The sequence below is a fragment of the Struthio camelus genome, chromosome 1 (assembly GCF_040807025.1).
Source record: "Struthio camelus isolate bStrCam1 chromosome 1, bStrCam1.hap1, whole genome shotgun sequence".
In the NCBI taxonomy this organism is placed as follows: Eukaryota; Metazoa; Chordata; class Aves; order Struthioniformes; family Struthionidae; genus Struthio; species Struthio camelus.
The window spans coordinates 65,071,755-65,088,696 of record NC_090942.1 but is presented as its reverse complement, the minus strand read 5'-3'; the positions used below and the strand labels follow the sequence as shown (position 1 = coordinate 65,088,696).

Here is a 16,942-nt window from a genome sequence, read left to right as displayed (position 1 = left end):
TTCCATTTCTGAAGACGGCTTGCCACTGATGTTCATAATGTTCTTCACTGTTCTGGGTAATCCAGATCTTTCAAGAGCATGTTAAATGTTTGGGGGGGGAGGGGGAAGTGCTGAAACGTGTGCATGCCCATACACAGGAGCTCCTGGCCCAGGAGCTCCTGGCCCAGACTCGTACTCACGTCTGCCCAGGTGCACCAGTATACCCCTGCCCATACGCATTCTTCTTCCTTGTAAACACTTCTACCCATCCTAGACAAGTAAATGTACTGCCATCTCACAGTACAACATATTATGCCTCCACCTTCTCATTGTTTTCGGATGTACTTAAGACCCAGACCTAATCTCCCTGAGGACCCTTTTTCTTCCCCTGTGCTGAATCTTCAACTCATGGACTCTGTATATCTCTCCTTTACACACAGCCCCTTCCTCATCTGGTCATGTGGCTGTAAAAGGCTGCTCTCCCATGAAAAGACACTCTTCTGTTGCTCTCTTCTGGCCTCCAAGCCTCTTATGTTTCCCCAGACTCTCCCCAGTTCCGTAATCTTTAAGTTTCTGTGCTAATTCTTGACCCCTTTGCTCTTCTTTCTGCAGATTCTCCAAGCCCTAATCTGCTCAGACAACTTGAGCAGAACTGTATGTTTATAAGCAATCTATCGCTTCTGTCCAGTTTCCACTACTTGTCACTCTTCATTAATTAACTCCCCACCTCCAGTGCCCCTCCATTACATTTGCTCATGCGCCCTGTGAGTTGCCACTGGCACTGTCAGCAATGAGGATATTTCCATCTGTGGCTATCTTCCTTTGACTGTAGCAGATTTCCAAAGCATTGAGCATGCCTATTGTAACTCTGAAACTCACTGTCCATAGCAGATGCAGTCAAGGGGGAAAAAAAAAAATCCTGCTCCAAGGTGAAAAGTAAGGATGCTTGTTTAGGCAAGTCAAACAGCACTGATTTTAATGTTAGCCCCTATTTCAATATTAAAAGAGTATACTGATGTCCTTCAATAATGAGCACAAACTCTATTTTATGCAGTCCCACAATATATTTTTCAAAAGTGATGCCAGTAGGAACGCTGAAAATGCTTATGAGGTTCTTTCTTTCCCTGGCCTGTTGATCTGGTCTTTCAGTCCCCCCTCCTACCCCCACCCCACCCCAAAAGGCAGAGGTTCAGTTTTTTTAAGCTGAGCCCTGTCCTTAACATAGATATACCAGCCTCCACAACCGAAGGACCCAGCCGGGGGTGCCCTCTACCGTTGCACAACCACGGAACAGCTGAAGAAAACGACACTAAGTATCTCTTTAAAATGGTAGGTGAGCGAGGTGAGAAATAAACTAGCAGCCTGCTCGTGAAGCAAAAGAAATATCTGGCTCTCAGGAGAGGTTGGGAATTGAGCTGGTAACTCAAACTCTGAGCAGTACTCACAACTCTCTCTTCTCCTCTCTTACCTACTTCTGGGTATCCTGAGAGTATTATAAGCATAATGCTTCTTCTAGCACCTTTTACTGAGCAAGAAACCATGCCTCTTTCTCTGCAGGTCAGACAGTGACTTAGAAAGCGCCCTGCTTCTGGATAGCCTGAAAAGCCAGGTGGGAGTTACAACCAGCACAGACTGCAGCCACTTTCTTACTAACCGGGACAGCATGAGGTGTGAATGGTACCCCAGTGCTCTGCAACAAATACGACCTTCACAAAGGTAGGACCTGCTGGGGGCTGAGCTCTTTGGAAGAATCTGTCTTTAAAAAGCCGAAGTGGAGCAATACTGCTGAGACTGCCTTTTCCTCTGTGCCTAATCACAGCAACTGTCAACAGGAATGTTTTGGCTGTCAGTTCCTAGATCTCTCTGGAGCTTGGCATCTGGGTAGTTGCCATGATGATGGGCCTTTGGCTCTTGGGCTCACTGCTAAAACAGACAGGAAGCAAACGCCTCACTTCTGAATGCAACACTTAAAAAACAAAAAAAACTCAAAAAACTCCTTTTTTCCTTTTCCCCTGTCAGCTGCTCCCACTGGGGTCTGCTGCTGCCCTTGGTCCCTCACCATGCTGTGGGTGGTCCAGCGATCTGCACTCGCTGCTGGCATGCCAAGGGGCAGCTGCTCACCTTTGGATGCAAATTAGCTCTTTGCTCTGATAGCTCGGTGTGGGGCATGTATGATATTAGTTAGATCACAGCTGAAGCAGCTGGACTTTCCGTTTTCCAAGCCTGCACAGCTGATGCCACTGCACGTGTTACCCTGGACCATTATAAAACTGTCTGGACTCTGCCTCCATATCACTGAATAGTTTACTTCCCTAACAACAGCTTCCCCAACAAGTCTTGCACTATCTGACTGAGATGTCCTCATAGATTGCCCCATCTGAGGGCAGGAGTTTGCTACGAGTTTCCCGCTTTGACAATCAGCACAGAGTAATGTGAGATATCAAATGATTTTTGAACAAGCCGCACCATCACAATCTGTGGTATTACCTACAGCATAACAAAAATTGTTGACCAACCGTTGGCTACACAAAAGGCTGTCATTTACAATGAAGAGGTCCCAGGTCTGTCCCACTTTAGCTTCTCAGTAATTTCTCGAGCAAACCAAACTGGAGGCAGAGGATCTTGTGACATTTATAATGAACTATTTTTAAGCAAATCTATTTTTAATGATCTATTTTGTGTGTGCGTGTGTGAGACCCAAATCCTTTATGATTCAGGAGGCCGGCTTTCTTGTTTAGCTGTAACTGTGTCAATACTACTTCTCTGAAAGTCTTCTTATTGATTATTGTTACAGAGTCTCTACCAATGTGATATGTTTGCATGCATGCCCCTTTCCAAAAGCTAGAACCTCATCTGTCTGTTGTATGCCCTCCACCCTGCCTTATCAGCATGATGCCCCACATGCAAAGATATACCCACTGTGGGCACTCTGCAGGGAGACTCTGGATCATGTTCGGGTCCTTGTTCCTGTTGCTTTGCAATGCTAGGACAGCCCCAGGCAGTCAGAGCTGGCTCTTACCTAGGGATTGCCTCCCTAGAGGATCTGTCCTTGAATTACATAATGTCATAGCACAGTGAGGGTATTCACTTGTTGCGCCTAGCTCTTTGCATATGTGCTTTGCGAAAGACCTGGGCAATTCTTCTGCTAACACAACTTTTTGGGCTTGTGACGTCATGGAATAAGCCTGAGGCATCTTAGCATAGACTGTAGAGGCTACAGACATATGCGGAAGATGTAAAGATGATTGCCCTGTCATAGTCTTGAATAGTAGGGATAGTGACTTTCAGCATGGGATCAGAGTAGGTCAATATGTATCACCCCACTGCCACCTAGACAGTAAACCTAACATGGAGCACTACATCTCCCATGGTTGTGGATGTGTGTGCACGCACAGATACCCCTTCCCCACCCTTTTCTTTGGCTAGGCACGCCTGTGAAAGTAGGTGAAGATGGCAGTGGTGCTAAGAAAGCTGCTGTAGGTACAGTACCAGGATCACAGAGTGCTGCGCCTTGGCTATAAAGTCAACGTTGATGCCTCCAATCACCACCTTTAAGAGGGGAGAAAAGGGTAAAAAGTGGGTGGAAATACTTGATGGAGAAGTTCTGAGTCTTCTTTGCTTTTCCTAGTCACTTCAAACACCCTCTTGAAAGCTACGAACGTTATAGTGTGATAGCCTGCTCTTACTTGGCTTGGCCAGATGCAGGTCTGTACAATCCCAACTAGAAAGAATGGAAATCTCTTCTAAACGTTGCTCGTTGAATTACACCTACTCATAGCCAGCCCCAGCATGGCAAGCTGGACGTTGTTGTGCATGCCTACGGGTGCTGGCTGTTTCACTGAGTAGTGGTAGAGTTATGAAAGAAGTTGCAAAGGTGTAGCCATGTCAATGCTCCTGAGGCCAACTCTCTTCAGACAGTTTTTGACAAATGAAACCTCAGAAGAGATTCTGGTACTGCCGTTTAAAAAGACAAAGAAAAATGGAAACAACTGGCTAGAAGAATTAGCTAATTTCTTGCCAGTTCCCAGAAGAAACTGCCATATTCAGAGGTCAAGGGCATATGATACTCAACCCCACCCAGTGACAATTTACGGACCATTGTCTTATTGTCGTACAAAGCTAGAAAAAGCAGTTTACAGCTCCACAAACAGGAGGTTCCCAGGTTCCTCAGCAGCTCAAAATATTGGCCCCCCGCCAAGGTCTATTCCTGTAGTCACATGACTTGCCTAGCACTGAGCACAATATAATTGAAGCTGTATGGAAGGGCACAATAAAAGGCAAAAGGGTGATTAGGGTTTTAAGGATTCGATGGTCTAAGACTCAATGCAATTAGGGCATCTTCAGTGTTTACTCTCTGGAAGCGTGATGGGGGGAGGACTGACACAGAGATAGTATTCCCCTGAGGAGAATGGAGAAAACTAAAGAGAGAATGTCTGCTACACAAAGCAAAAAGACTGGTCTGTAGCTGATAGCTGAGTCACTTTATATTTTTGGGAATAGATGTAAATATATCCTCAATCCTCAATAGCAGAGACATGCTATTTAGAGGGCAGCAGGGGACTCACTGGCTGAGGTGGAGTCACGTCCTCTCTCGGAGGCAGCCTCCCCTTCTTCGCATCTTTCTGTAGTTTGCTCAGGGCCACTGCAATGCAGCTGCCCACTCTAGCGTTGTTCTGGATCAGAGCAATGTCTACATGGGGATTCTTTGAGGAAAAGAAAAACAGCAGCAAGACTGGCCTGGCAGAAGCCTATGTAGGAACTTCATTTCCCTTAATGGGAGAAAGCAGGAAATATAGGCTGGGAAACTTGATAGGCCTGATCCTCCTATGCCATAATCCATTGACAACACATTCAATGGGTTATAATAATATGTGCATACCCTAAAGATTTCAGTGTATACACCTTCCCTCCCCTGTGTCTCTGTGAAGGAGAGGAAACACATAGTCTCCATTTTTACAAACAGGGAATGGAAGCAAAGGCCACACAGAAGAGAAAAGGAAGTGAAGTGCCTGGACAGGAGTTAAGAGCCTAAAAACTTCTGTGGATCTTAGCCAGGTTTTCCAGAAATTGAGATTTTTGCCAAACCTCTACGTGCCTATTTTTATTGGTTTCACTGGGAGCAGAGCATCAGAGGATTTTAAAAGTCCCATTAGATGGCTGCATGCAGCTGTAAGTATCCAAAACCTCTTTATCAATCTGCCCTGACCAAACCAGCTCTGAGGTCTCCAAGAGGGTTAAGCCCACAACAGCACTGTGGCCAGTAGATCTGCCTTTCTCATGCCTATGCAAGTATTCATGCTCACATAGGAGTATTTTCCTTCTGAGTTTTTCCTCTTACTCTGCACCGGCGTGAAGAGTCACATAAGACAGCATGATATATAATGCTGCATGCTGGGATGGCCAGGCACCCTCCCATGTGCCAACCTGACCGCTGGCAACAGCATCCTGAGACTCCATCATGGACTGGGTGAGCTCAGGGATCAGATATGAGGGATCTCTTTGGGCTTTGGATCCCCCACTGTCAGTGCCAGCCTCTGATTTTTAATGCAAAATGGAGGGAGACAGTAAGGGTACTACCGGAAAAATAGGATGCAGTTGCTAAGCTCTCCTCCATTTGCAGATACTGAAGTGTTTGTCCCTTGCTAGACTGTCAATACAGTGACAGTGTTTCACAACGAGCATTATCAGAGGAGATATGAAGAAGTACACCTGAGTACCTTCTCTCCCCATTCAGTGAAAGGATACTAGAGTCCAATGATTTTCCATCGGTCAGCTCATTGATCTTCTGTAACAGAAAAGGTGTCAGTTCTTTGCCTGTGATCCCTTTTGACCTGCAAATACAAAGAAAATGCCTGTGGATGAGAACTGAGCAGCATCAGAGGAGAAGCACTGCTGCTAGCTGATAATCTATCTCCAGAACTGCATACCATAAAAAGCCATGTAAACAAACTTCAGGTTAGATAAAACTATGGTGAAAGACATGTTATGGGCTCACACACACCCAAGATTAAGACATAAGCTCTGTTACAGTCCTTGTGGTGGTGTCTCTAAAGTTATTTACTTCCCCATGGCCACAGCGTGAGCAAAGGACAGGACTTAGGGTGCTTCTCACCTGGCTTCGCTCAGTGCTTGCTGGATGGCCTCTTCAATAACCTGGCCTGAGGCAGCTCGCTCCTGGGGGCACGGCACTGCTATTAGCACCCCGCTGCTCAGGCCTAGCCCCAGAGTGCTGGCTGGGAAGGGACAGGATTATCGTTAGTGAGCCTCCTTGACTAAATCAAATGCTGAAGTAAAAGGACAGATGAGAGTGCATGTGGGCTGAACAAACCAACCCATGGTGTTTGAGCTCCTAATCTTAGCTGACCCATGGACAGGTTCTTTTCCAGCTAGCAATTACTTTACATCTGCCTATTTCTTTTGAGATTGTTTGTAGAACGAAAGGAGGTTTTTGTAAACACACTAATGTACTTGTCCCCTCCATTTCATCACTGTGAACAAAACACTTGTGTATGAGCATGCCAAGGTGGCTGCAGCTATCTGTAAAAACTTGCTCTGAAGATTGAACTTCCCTGCTCCTTCATTTTCAAGGCACTGAAGCAGCAATGGGGGGAGGTGGGATGGCTTGTTTTTTCTGTACAGACTCTTCTCTAAGTTAAAAAAGAAAATGCCTCATCTGAGGTGACTATTGCGACCTTCTGTTCCCAGGGGTCTATGTAGGCCTTTCACTGCTGAAACACACCGATGAGTTCAGCTGCCTCCTCTTCGTTATGGACATGATACGGTGCCTGGAAGCCACTCCGGCGTGAGAAGAAGGCTGGAAACTCCCTTGACTCTCCAAAGGCAGCTACACACACTCCCTGAGTCTCCTGCAACAGTGGAGACGAGACAAGCAGGTAACTGGTGGAGGGAAAACATATGATGTTTCTCTTCTACACAACTACATACTGGCTTTCTTTAGCACTGTGTTTGGTTAATTTATACCTCCCACTCTAGTCTAGATATCAGCAACATTTTTCAAAGCAAATACCCAGACATAGTAACTAGTCAAATAGAATCTGGCTTAATGAGACGTAGGAGACATGCACTCTCTTTGCGTGTGCTCAAAGCTGACCAAAAGCTGTGGAGCTGTTGTTAGCACAATACTGAGTAGTCCAAGTTAATAAGCTTGATCTGTGATCTGAAGATATGTCATGAACTGACAGGAATATAAATGCGTTCTGTTTACTACTGAAAAGTACTGACCCTTGGCTGTCATCTGAAGAGCTGGCCCCAGTGGTTTGCAACATACCAAACCCTAAAAATGGACTCTACTGAAAGTCATCTTGATACCCATTTGAATTCTGATTTTATTTCAGTGTTGCCAGCTTGTCTGATCAGTGGAGCATTCTCCCAGCAGACAGTAAAGCAAGTCTCAGGCCAGAGAAAGAGGGCATGGTTAGGAATGCCTTAGGCTCCAGTAGTAACAGCTGCTGGAACAGCCTTTTGGGCACAGATAGATTTGTGCTAGGGAACAGTGAGTGCTTGAACTCAGCTGAACTCAGATCTAGAGAACGGTAAATGTGGCTTCTATCCTCTCAATAGTCATTTCTAAAAATCTTAGGCTAAATGCCTGGCTGAGCACCTCTAGGTGTTCTTGGCATTGCTGGGTTCAGTACACAAAGTATGACATTATCTGCTTTCATGTTCATCAGCCCATCCTACCTACCAGATATTCCAGAGTCCTGCCAATATCAAGGATAGACTTGACTCCTGCAGATACAACAGCAACTGGAGTCCGTCCTAGCTCTGTCAAGTCAGCGCTCACATCCAGAGCTGTTAAGGGACAAGCAGCATTGTGTTGGTGGTAGTGTTGCATTCCAAGCTGATGTGATCTGCCCTCTTAAAAAGCTGTATCTGTCTGGAAGGCCAAGGCCTGCTTTTGCAACTATCTTGGTCCACAAACAAATATTACAGATTTAGATCATGCTTTTAGCTGTTGAGATTGTAAGGCATATTGCAAAACAAATAAATCACATGGCTCAGGCCAGAGGTGCAGCCCTGCGCTGTATCTCTCAGCTGTTTGATCATATGTACCAATAGCATGCAACAGTTTAGCTGAAAAGAAGGAAAAAGATGTGAAAAAGCAAGGACAAATTTTTAAGGGAATAGAATAAAAATTAACTAGCTTTTGATTTTGGTGTTGACAAAATTTTTGGTGGCAAAAAAGCTTTTCTAACCTCAGGAAATTCTGGTCTAGAATCTATGTCACATCTGAAAGAGACGTTGTTCATCAGTGCTGTACCCTTACACTATGCTAAGGATACGTACGGCTAAGAAGGGAGAATGATAGTTAAAGGTCACAAGCCACTCTTCCAAGGCTGCACAGTGACCCAGGTTTTCCAGAGCGGTGCCTGCAACTCTAAAACGGACCAGGGCCTAAGTCTCTTTTGTGGCGAGACCCTCCTTCTCCTGAGCTGAGAGAGCCAATAACAATATGGTGCTTGATAACCAATGTCAGGTTATCCAGCTATTACAAAGTGGAAAAGGTGCAACCATGTCCTGCTGCACCAGCAAACAACATCCATATAACCCTGCGTAAGGGAAGGATCAAGAGAAACTCCCACCCTCTTACCAACTGGCCAGCGCTCAAGAGGAATAGTTTGAAGCTTCTGGAAAGGAGACAGTGGACAGAAACATGAGCAGACCAAACCAGATCAGCTGGGAGCACCTTGTTTTTCTGTAGAGCTGTTTCTAAATGGCCTCTTTTAGGATTTTCCTCAGACAAGGGTAGTTTCCTGAGAAATGTAATGCCAAAATCTGTTCTACATATAACAACCATAGCATGGTCAAAAAGAATGATAACTTTACACTTTTTACTGAGCAGATAGTTACTTCAGGGCAAACTAGGAATGAGGAAAAAGATTGAATTCAATAAAACAAAAGGAACACAAAGAGAAGTAGAAAGTACTGTTCTTCTTACTATTCTCTCCTCCTCGATGAACCCCTCCTATGCCTCCTGTCACAAACACAGGGATTCCTGCTTTGTGCGCTGCAATCATTGTTCCAGACACAGTAGTGCCACCAGATAAGCCCTGTCAGGGGATAACCAGTCACAGTCAGCATCCAGGGTGACCCAGAGAATACAGCATGCAGGCAGCTATGGTCGTGGTCCAACATTTATCAACATCACAACAGCCTGCTGTCACCAGCTTAAAAGTGAAATTCTGATACAAACATTCTGTTAGGCAAAAACACAGGGGAAACTTAATTTGAAATTAAAAGGGGCCAGGTTCAGATGATTGCGGTGATGTATTTTAGCATCTCGGAGCGCTGGTCTGCGATAAGAGGGAGTGGAATACTAGAACTGAGATGAGTGGAGAGGAGCCTCCTTGGATGTAACTTATCCCCAGTTCATGGCAAATCTAAATGAATACAGTGTCTTTAACTTTAACTTCCATGTTCTCATTCCCCAGTGCTTGTTGTTTTTCTTGATACAGCCTCTCTTTGGTTTACTTAGGCATCTATATAAATACATCTGCTGTGTCTTATGGTCTATCAGTATGTAAAGTACACTAACTTGAGTTCCTTGACATGTTTAAATCTGTCAGGTGTAGCTTAATGGAATGTAAGGAAATCTAACCTCCACAGAGTATTAACCAAAATAAGCGGATGAGCTGAAAAAAAAGGATTTAAAAAACCCTAAGTGACTTTTTCTGTTTTTTACTGGCATAATGCAATTTGTAAGCTGATGAGCCCAATGAGGATTTTCTACTCGAAATTCTATAATGCATATATCAGTAACCACATTCACAATACCTTTGTTTTCATTTTGTAAGTGACACTAACAGGTAAGTTTGTGCAGTGACTAGTGAGAGCCGGAAGAGATATGGAGCTCTGAGTCATCGTACCAGGAAAAGAATGGTTCTTCACAGAAGGAGTATTAGATACAGCTAATGATATAACTTCCTGAAGGATATTAAGAGGTATTAAGTACTCTTCTCCTTTGGTATTAATGGAATAAATGGTGCTGTGCCCACTTCCTCCCTCAGAGAATCTGTTTCTTCGTTTTTTAACAAGCATCTGTTTGGATTTTTTTTTAGTATAGTGTTCTTATTCATAAACGCTATAGTTTGATTGTCCCTAGAGTTGCCTGGAAGCAGTCTTTTGGGGCTTTGAAGAAAGCATTTCCATACTAACTAGAAGCCAAGACTAAAGACTTGAGCTATAATAAACGCTTGAAAGGGAAAATCGCTCATCATGAATGAAGACACAGTTTCCACAGCCCTCCTCTATAGGCTCTGCAAATGGGAAATTACTTGGCGAATGGTCTCAAGACTTTGTCCAAAATACTGGAAAGAAGGACAATCAAGAAACTCCAAATTCACAAGGCTGCACTGTAAATATTTAAGATGTTTACACAAATAAAATACTATTCATACCTGCGAAACTGGTTGAATCTAGTTCAATCTTTACTGTCTTGTTGCTGTTCACCGGCTTAAATGAAGTAAACTAGTTCCTAGGGTCATTATCAGAAAAGAGACAGGTACTTCTGTTGGCAGTGCCATCCAAGGGAGCAAAGATACTGGTAGAGAGGTGCACAGGCACAGAGGGGAGACAAAGGCACAGAGACCAGGTTCAGGCACTGTCAAGGTTGTGAGGGAAATCATTGCCCCTGCTACGTAAGCCGTTCTTGTCCTGATAGCAAAGGCCTTCATCCTCCAGCACCTTCCAACCAGCAGCTTTCATGAGCAGCCAGTGTCACTTTAAGCACTCTGTGTGTTATTTACGATGGCCTGCATGTCACATTAGTTTACTCGTAACATGACGATGCCTTATCATGCCAATATGAATGTTCTTAGCCAAGCCTTTATTTGTTCTGCTGTCAGGCAACACAGAATGACCTTTTAGGAGTCATATTTCACATCTGCCATGTCCTACCTCTGCTGATTTTGACTCTAGATAGGCACATGTTCCGGCTTACCAGCAGGACAGCACTTTGCATGATATTTCCAAGACGTTTAAAAGCCACCTGTCTTGAAGCTGGAAAGCACACTACTGCTGTACAGAAAACACTGAAATAGAAAGTCTGCGTACCATACCTGGCTGAGGACGTAAGGAAGATCTCTCCGAGACACTTTAACTACATTTTTACTGCCTGCCAAGAACTGAAGTTCCTCATCCGTGAGGCCAATGTGGATTCTGCCCCTTAAAATACCCACAGTGGCTGGCACTGCCCCATTTGTCGTTACAATTTCTTCCACCTCTCTGGCCATGCTAGAATAAGATAGACAAGAGAATGATGACAAAACTAACAAGGCAAAGAGTCAGACTGAAAATTTGCCATATTGGATGGCCATCATTGCCAGTTTCAAGTTCTATACGGTTCTCACGATTTCAGCTACGGCCAACAGCACCTCTTCTGTATCTTCCTAGTGGCAGAAGCCTTTGCACTTGATTTTGCAGCAATGCAGAGCTACCCAGTGCTCCTGTTTTCAGGACAGCAGTGCCCAAGCTCTGTGCTTCATTTTTGAGGCAGCATCTGAAAAACCATCTGGCTTAGAGGGAAATCTGATTGTACAAAAGACTAGTGAATATAGGGGATCTTCTCAAAATAGGACTTTTCTGTATCTATTAGCTGTTGTTCCTGAGATCCTAGACCTTCATGGGAACCCCAGATACTTCAAGTCTAATCAGACAATCAGGATAGATCTCTCATAGTACAGACATTCAGATATAGGATAAAAACTGCTGAAAAGTTGCAACCTGAGGATATGCTAAGGCTACAGACTGGGTCTTTTAAAGTTCTCAAAGCTTTATACTTGCTCATTCATACACTGCTCTGTCTTTTTTAAGGGCACCTTCTTCTCCCTTTAAGAGCTATCTGTAGGTACCCCAGGCAGTCTCTAACTACCTTTCCCAAAAACTGAATTTGTAGAGCTTCATTCTAAGATAGTGTCAGGCAAAATAACGCCCATGTAAAAAGCAGGATGGAAAAATCAATATAGACATCTTCCTGTGCTTTTTCAAAGCAAGGACAGGGGAAACTGTCATCAGCTGACTGGGGAGACTGCTGTGATTTCTTGCACCATCAGTCAGCGGAACACAAATCTATGGGACATCAACAAATAAAGGGTAGAGAGGGGTTTTCTCTGTGCAGGGCACAGAAGGCAGCAAGAGGGACCAGCAGCTTTCACAGTAGATGTTCCGAAAGGAACCAGCGAGCAGATTTCACTATAGTGTTCTACTCTTTTTTGTATTATAAAAGATATATCCAGAGACACTAAAGAGTGTTTCCAATGTCTGTACATATCATGCAGCCATAAGTTATCTCTATTTTAGAGTAACTGATGACTTTAAAAGCTGCCACACTTTAAAGGAAGCCAGGAATTGAAGGTGATAGATAAGGAGATAAATAGGCATGTGTTTGTCGTATGGTTTCTGTTCTCCTTGGAAGTCCATGTACAACAGTTTTACACCAGAATTCATATTCTGCATGTCTAGCAACCTGACATGACCAGCCACTCTTAGAAGGGTTTTGGGTGGACCAGGAATATATATACTGATCCATCAGTCATATGACTCATTCTTACAACTTTGTTGATCTTGGAACATAAAAATTCACAACCTCAGATTCTGAGGATAGGCCATGCCATGGGTAATGACGGTGCTTTCCAAAGCTACAACTGGTCTCCCCTCCACCAGTGCTTCCTGTACAGAGGGCTGAATTCTGAAATAAGCACCTAGGGATAAATATAGCAAAGTTAATTATTTTCAGTAACTACTAACTATTTGATAAAAGGTAAATTTTCATCATCACAGTAAAGTTATCCCCCTTTTCAGTTGTGCTTTGGGGTGAATTTAATTTGAATACACAAATAACTTCAGGAAGACTAAAATCATGTTTTTATGTTAATTAACTATTGGCAAAAAAGTATTATCACTACTATTATACTAATTACCACCATCATCATCATCACTGAGTGATGTTCCTCTCCCCCCATTTTTACAGCTGTGTTCTGTCATTCGTTCCAGTAACATAAATTTAAACTGATGTTACTATGAGTGAAAGAACGGAGCCCTGCAATCTGTCATGCTGGAAGAATGATACCTATTTTAAAAGAGTGGAAGTGCTGAGAATACCATAATAATTCAAGATATGATAAAAGTAACATGCATCAAAATTTCACCTATTTATCATGTTATTATCAAACAACAGACACTTGCGCGTTTAAGACCTGAAGTACCCTCCTGAAAACTGAAAAAGCTCGTCTTTTCTGCTTTGCTCCCAAAACACTGCCAGCAAAGTCCCTCCTACGTTCAGATGAGGAAAACGCTCTACACACAGGGACTGTTTCAGAACACACTACTCACCATGCAGAAATCTTCTAAGCTGGATAGTCCTACTTGCCACAGCAGACACACTGTAGGTCATCTTTCTAATCATCTTTTGCATTAGGATAGTCCTGAGGTTACAAAAGTCAGGTAAAAATGAAAGAAGTTATTTAGCAATGATGTGACCATAGGAAGCTAAATGTATCACCTCTTGCCCTGATCTCGGAAGTTAAACAATCCTGGACTTGCCCAGAAGATTGTCTGGAAACTTGTGGGGTTCTAAGCACGAACCAGGGAGCCAAAGCCAATGTTAGACGGCGGAAACGGGGTTCAGAGTGTCCACCTGGCCCTTTGTCAGCGCAGCGCTGAAATCATGGAGTAGAGGAAAGGATGAGGAATAACAAACAAGTGATAACCTTTTACTTTCCAAACTCCTTGTTCACGACAAATTGCAGGTTCAGCCATCATCATCTCCAACCTGAAAAAATCTCAAGGAGCAAGTTACAAGGCAGAGGAATGCTATAAGAAGATGATTTTGCAGGTGTCTTGAAGCAGTTCAGTAAAATAAAGAAAGCAGGCTGACAGCCAGAAAGCCAAATTGCAAGTACAGGGAGGAAACAGCAGCTCTCCCCAGAGCCAAGAGTGCTTTATGTATGCTCACGTTACATCATCTTCTTTCTTAGTACAAAGTAATGGAGGCAAAGTCACAGTTCAACCTCAGCAAAAACTCCAGGACCTCCTCTTGTCTCTAAGCAACTCCTATTTACTTTAATTAAATTCATCTCCAAACTGAGAAAGAGGGAGAGAGAGTTGTGAAGGTTAAGAAACTGCTCTGGTCTGAGCCTCAGGGCAGTTGCATTCAATGCTTGGCTGCTTCACAGATTTTCTCTGGGCCTTGGGCCACATCCTTCAAGCCTTTCTATTCCTCACCCCTCAACCAGGAGGAAAGGACACCTTTCTGTGGTCCTGTGTACCAATTGTCCATTTAGACAGTAAATTAATTTCAATACTGTACTGTGTTCATGTTACATCTGGCAGAATATGGCTGTGATCTCAGGATAGTATGTGGTACTACAGCAATAAAGAAATATCTTATACTCAGGAAGATTTTCTTGCCAGAACGTAAAGACTTCAGCCATACAGGACAGCTTGGGCTGCTGCGTCACACAGGAAGACGGACCAGTTCTGCTAGACCTCTTTCAAACCATCAAGATAGACATTATCTGTCCTGCCTGTATCTGACCTAAACAAGGAGATTTTTTCCCCCACTTTCTCAGTCTCGATTAAGACAAAAATCCCACTTAAGCTTATGGAATCAGATCGTGATTCAAAGGTGGCAAAACCTCTGCTTCATACTTAAAACCTCTGCTTGTGCAATGCTAAACTCATCAGTCAGCAGTATGAAAAGTTCATGCAACTGTTTTGGTATTGCTGTGTGTGTGCATACACACCCCTCACTCTCTGAGGCAACATCAGCTATGGAATAAATTCATTAAGCCGACAAGGTCACGCCAAGGATCAGTTGAGCTGCTTGCGTTGTGCTCTGAATTTGAACAAACCCCCAAACTCTAAGTGAAACAGCAAAAAGTGCCCAAGCTGTGCTGTCCTGCGGATGAAAACCAGCTGGTCACCACCTGAAACGCTATACAAATTAGCTGATGTTTGCTAGAAACTCTGCCAACATTTAGCCTGAGCTGGCTGAAAGGCTTTTGAAGCTTGGTAAGTATTCCAGCAAAACCTGTCGGACTTTTTGGTTTGTAACAAAAGTTTGCCGCTTCCTAGTGAAAGTTTCACACGGCTCTAGTACAGATTGGCTCTCCGCCCTCCTCCAGACCTTCCCTGCTAGTCTCCCCTGGTGATCAATCAGGCACATTTGATTTCACGAAGCAATGGCCTGATGTGTCTCTTACCTCTGGGTGCCTGTCCCACATACGGAGGCTGCAGTCTGAACTGGAGCTTTGCCCGAGCAGCCCCGGGAGGAGGCGGGACGAGAGGGGCTGGCAGCGGCGTTGGCGTGAGCAGGCCTGCACTCCAGCAACACGCTCCTTGCTGGGATAGCCCATTTATTATTAACCACCAGAGCAGCTGCACTGTGGAGCTGCTCTCTGCCTGGGGTGAAGGGGGCAATTTTACAACTGGGAGAGGAAAGCGCCTGTGATTATTTTTGTTCACTTGCTGCCAGATTTCCCCATATTCTTTAAAAGGCTCTTCTCATTTTTCAGATTCCATTGTTGTTGTTGTTGTTGTTGTTGTTTTAATCAGTGAACTCAATGTTCATTAAAACAATACCTCTGTAGCCTGAGTTCCTTTGTAGTTACTCATCAAACGCATAGGAATTTCACGCATGCTTCCCCTACAGCTTGGCCAAATGCAGTTGTTAAGCAGCTTCTTCTCAGGGTAAGAGCTCTACCCAGCTCCTAGCCCCAGGATGAGGAGTGCTGTCGGTCTAAAGATAGCCGTGGTGGAACTCCTTATTATGCAGATACCTGGCTGGGGAGAAATACTGAGAACACAAGTTCAATTCACAGAGCAAAGCTATTGTAGTCTCCTACTATAACGGCACTCCATTCTAACAGGTTTAGGCTCTCTTTGAATGAGGACTTTGAAATTAATCTTTGTCCCCTTGTAAAAAAGCCAGGATACTTAGATAACTAATGCATTGATATACATGATTACATATTGCAGATTATCTATTCTGCAAAAAATATCACAGTTCAGAGTTAAATGTACAGCTGTCAAGGAACTGATTTATAGGACAAAGGACAGATATGCAACTTCCATGCACAATACAAAGGTATCTAAAAATGCAAAACTAACTAAAGTAATTACTAGTGTATTACTTTTACGCTGAAGTGATCAGTGATAGGGAACTGATTTTACAGCAATTCATTCATCAGAAAATTGTAAAACATTGGTTTTTAAAGCACCATTCATACGTTATACTTGTCCTTTTCAGAAGAAGTTTTCTGCAACTTTTGCTTAACTCAGCAATAACGGATGTCTTATTATTTTCTACACCACTCCAATCTTTTCATCTAAACACATCAAAGAAACTTCAGACAAAGCTTGCTCAGTTACAAAGACAATCCATCTCTATGACTTTTGCTATATGGTAGGCACAGGGAATTTAACTGCAGGAATGATAGGCTGGATCCACAAATATGATAAATGGAGCTGAAGATTTTGTGATTGGTATCTTCCTCCTGCAGGGATGGGTGGCTAAATGATGGAAAAGAAACGTGTAGGTAAAATTGCATTTTTTGAATATATAAAAACAATTGTAACAACATCATTTTACTTTCAGTTATATCTATTTAGAAAGACTGTAGTACTGTAGGAACCTATCTGGGCTATCACATTTTTTGGCATGCTACCGGACAAGATGATTTAGTAATAAAGCTGGTTTCCAGTTCTGTCTTAGTAACTTGACACTTTGGCCTAAGACCGTCTTACACAGTGTGCACTCTTGAGTTCAGTCTGCCATATCAGATAAGGTAACAGTTACTACAAAAATCGAGCCTTGGTTGTGTTTCTTTCTTTGTCATTCTTCTCCTCAAACCACACGGAAAAACAACCCCTCTGCCACTTGGATTTCTAGCTCAGCTGTCCAATAAGCCTGTAAGTCTCTGACACAAAACAAGGCCACCCCAGC

The 16,942-nt window shown here is 43.6% G+C and overlaps 1 protein-coding gene across 2 annotated transcripts in view; it reads right to left on the bottom strand.

Moving 5' to 3' along the window:
- The window catches only part of LOC104147325 (uncharacterized), a 30,128-nt gene extending 14,803 nt beyond the window's left edge, over positions 1-15,325 (bottom strand). The window contains exons 1-11 of one of the 2 annotated variants that reach the window (XM_009679937.2): positions 15,201-15,325; positions 13,330-13,421; positions 12,584-12,698; positions 11,058-11,232; positions 8,939-9,050; positions 7,685-7,791; positions 6,719-6,845; positions 6,092-6,212; positions 5,725-5,810; positions 4,545-4,669; positions 3,469-3,528 (exon numbers count right to left, since the gene is read on the bottom strand). In XM_009679937.2, coding sequence (XP_009678232.1) covers positions 3,469-3,528; positions 4,545-4,669; positions 5,725-5,810; positions 6,092-6,212; positions 6,719-6,845; positions 7,685-7,791; positions 8,939-9,050; positions 11,058-11,232; positions 12,584-12,698; positions 13,330-13,411 — 1,110 coding nt within the window. In that variant the 5' untranslated portion in view covers positions 13,412-13,421; positions 15,201-15,325. The remainder of the gene's footprint in view (positions 1-3,468; positions 3,529-4,544; positions 4,670-5,724; positions 5,811-6,091; positions 6,213-6,718; positions 6,846-7,684; positions 7,792-8,938; positions 9,051-11,057; positions 11,233-12,583; positions 12,699-13,329; positions 13,422-15,200) is intronic. The other variant, XM_068945445.1, reaches the window with a different exon arrangement.
- Positions 15,326-16,942: the final 1,617 nt, after the last annotated feature.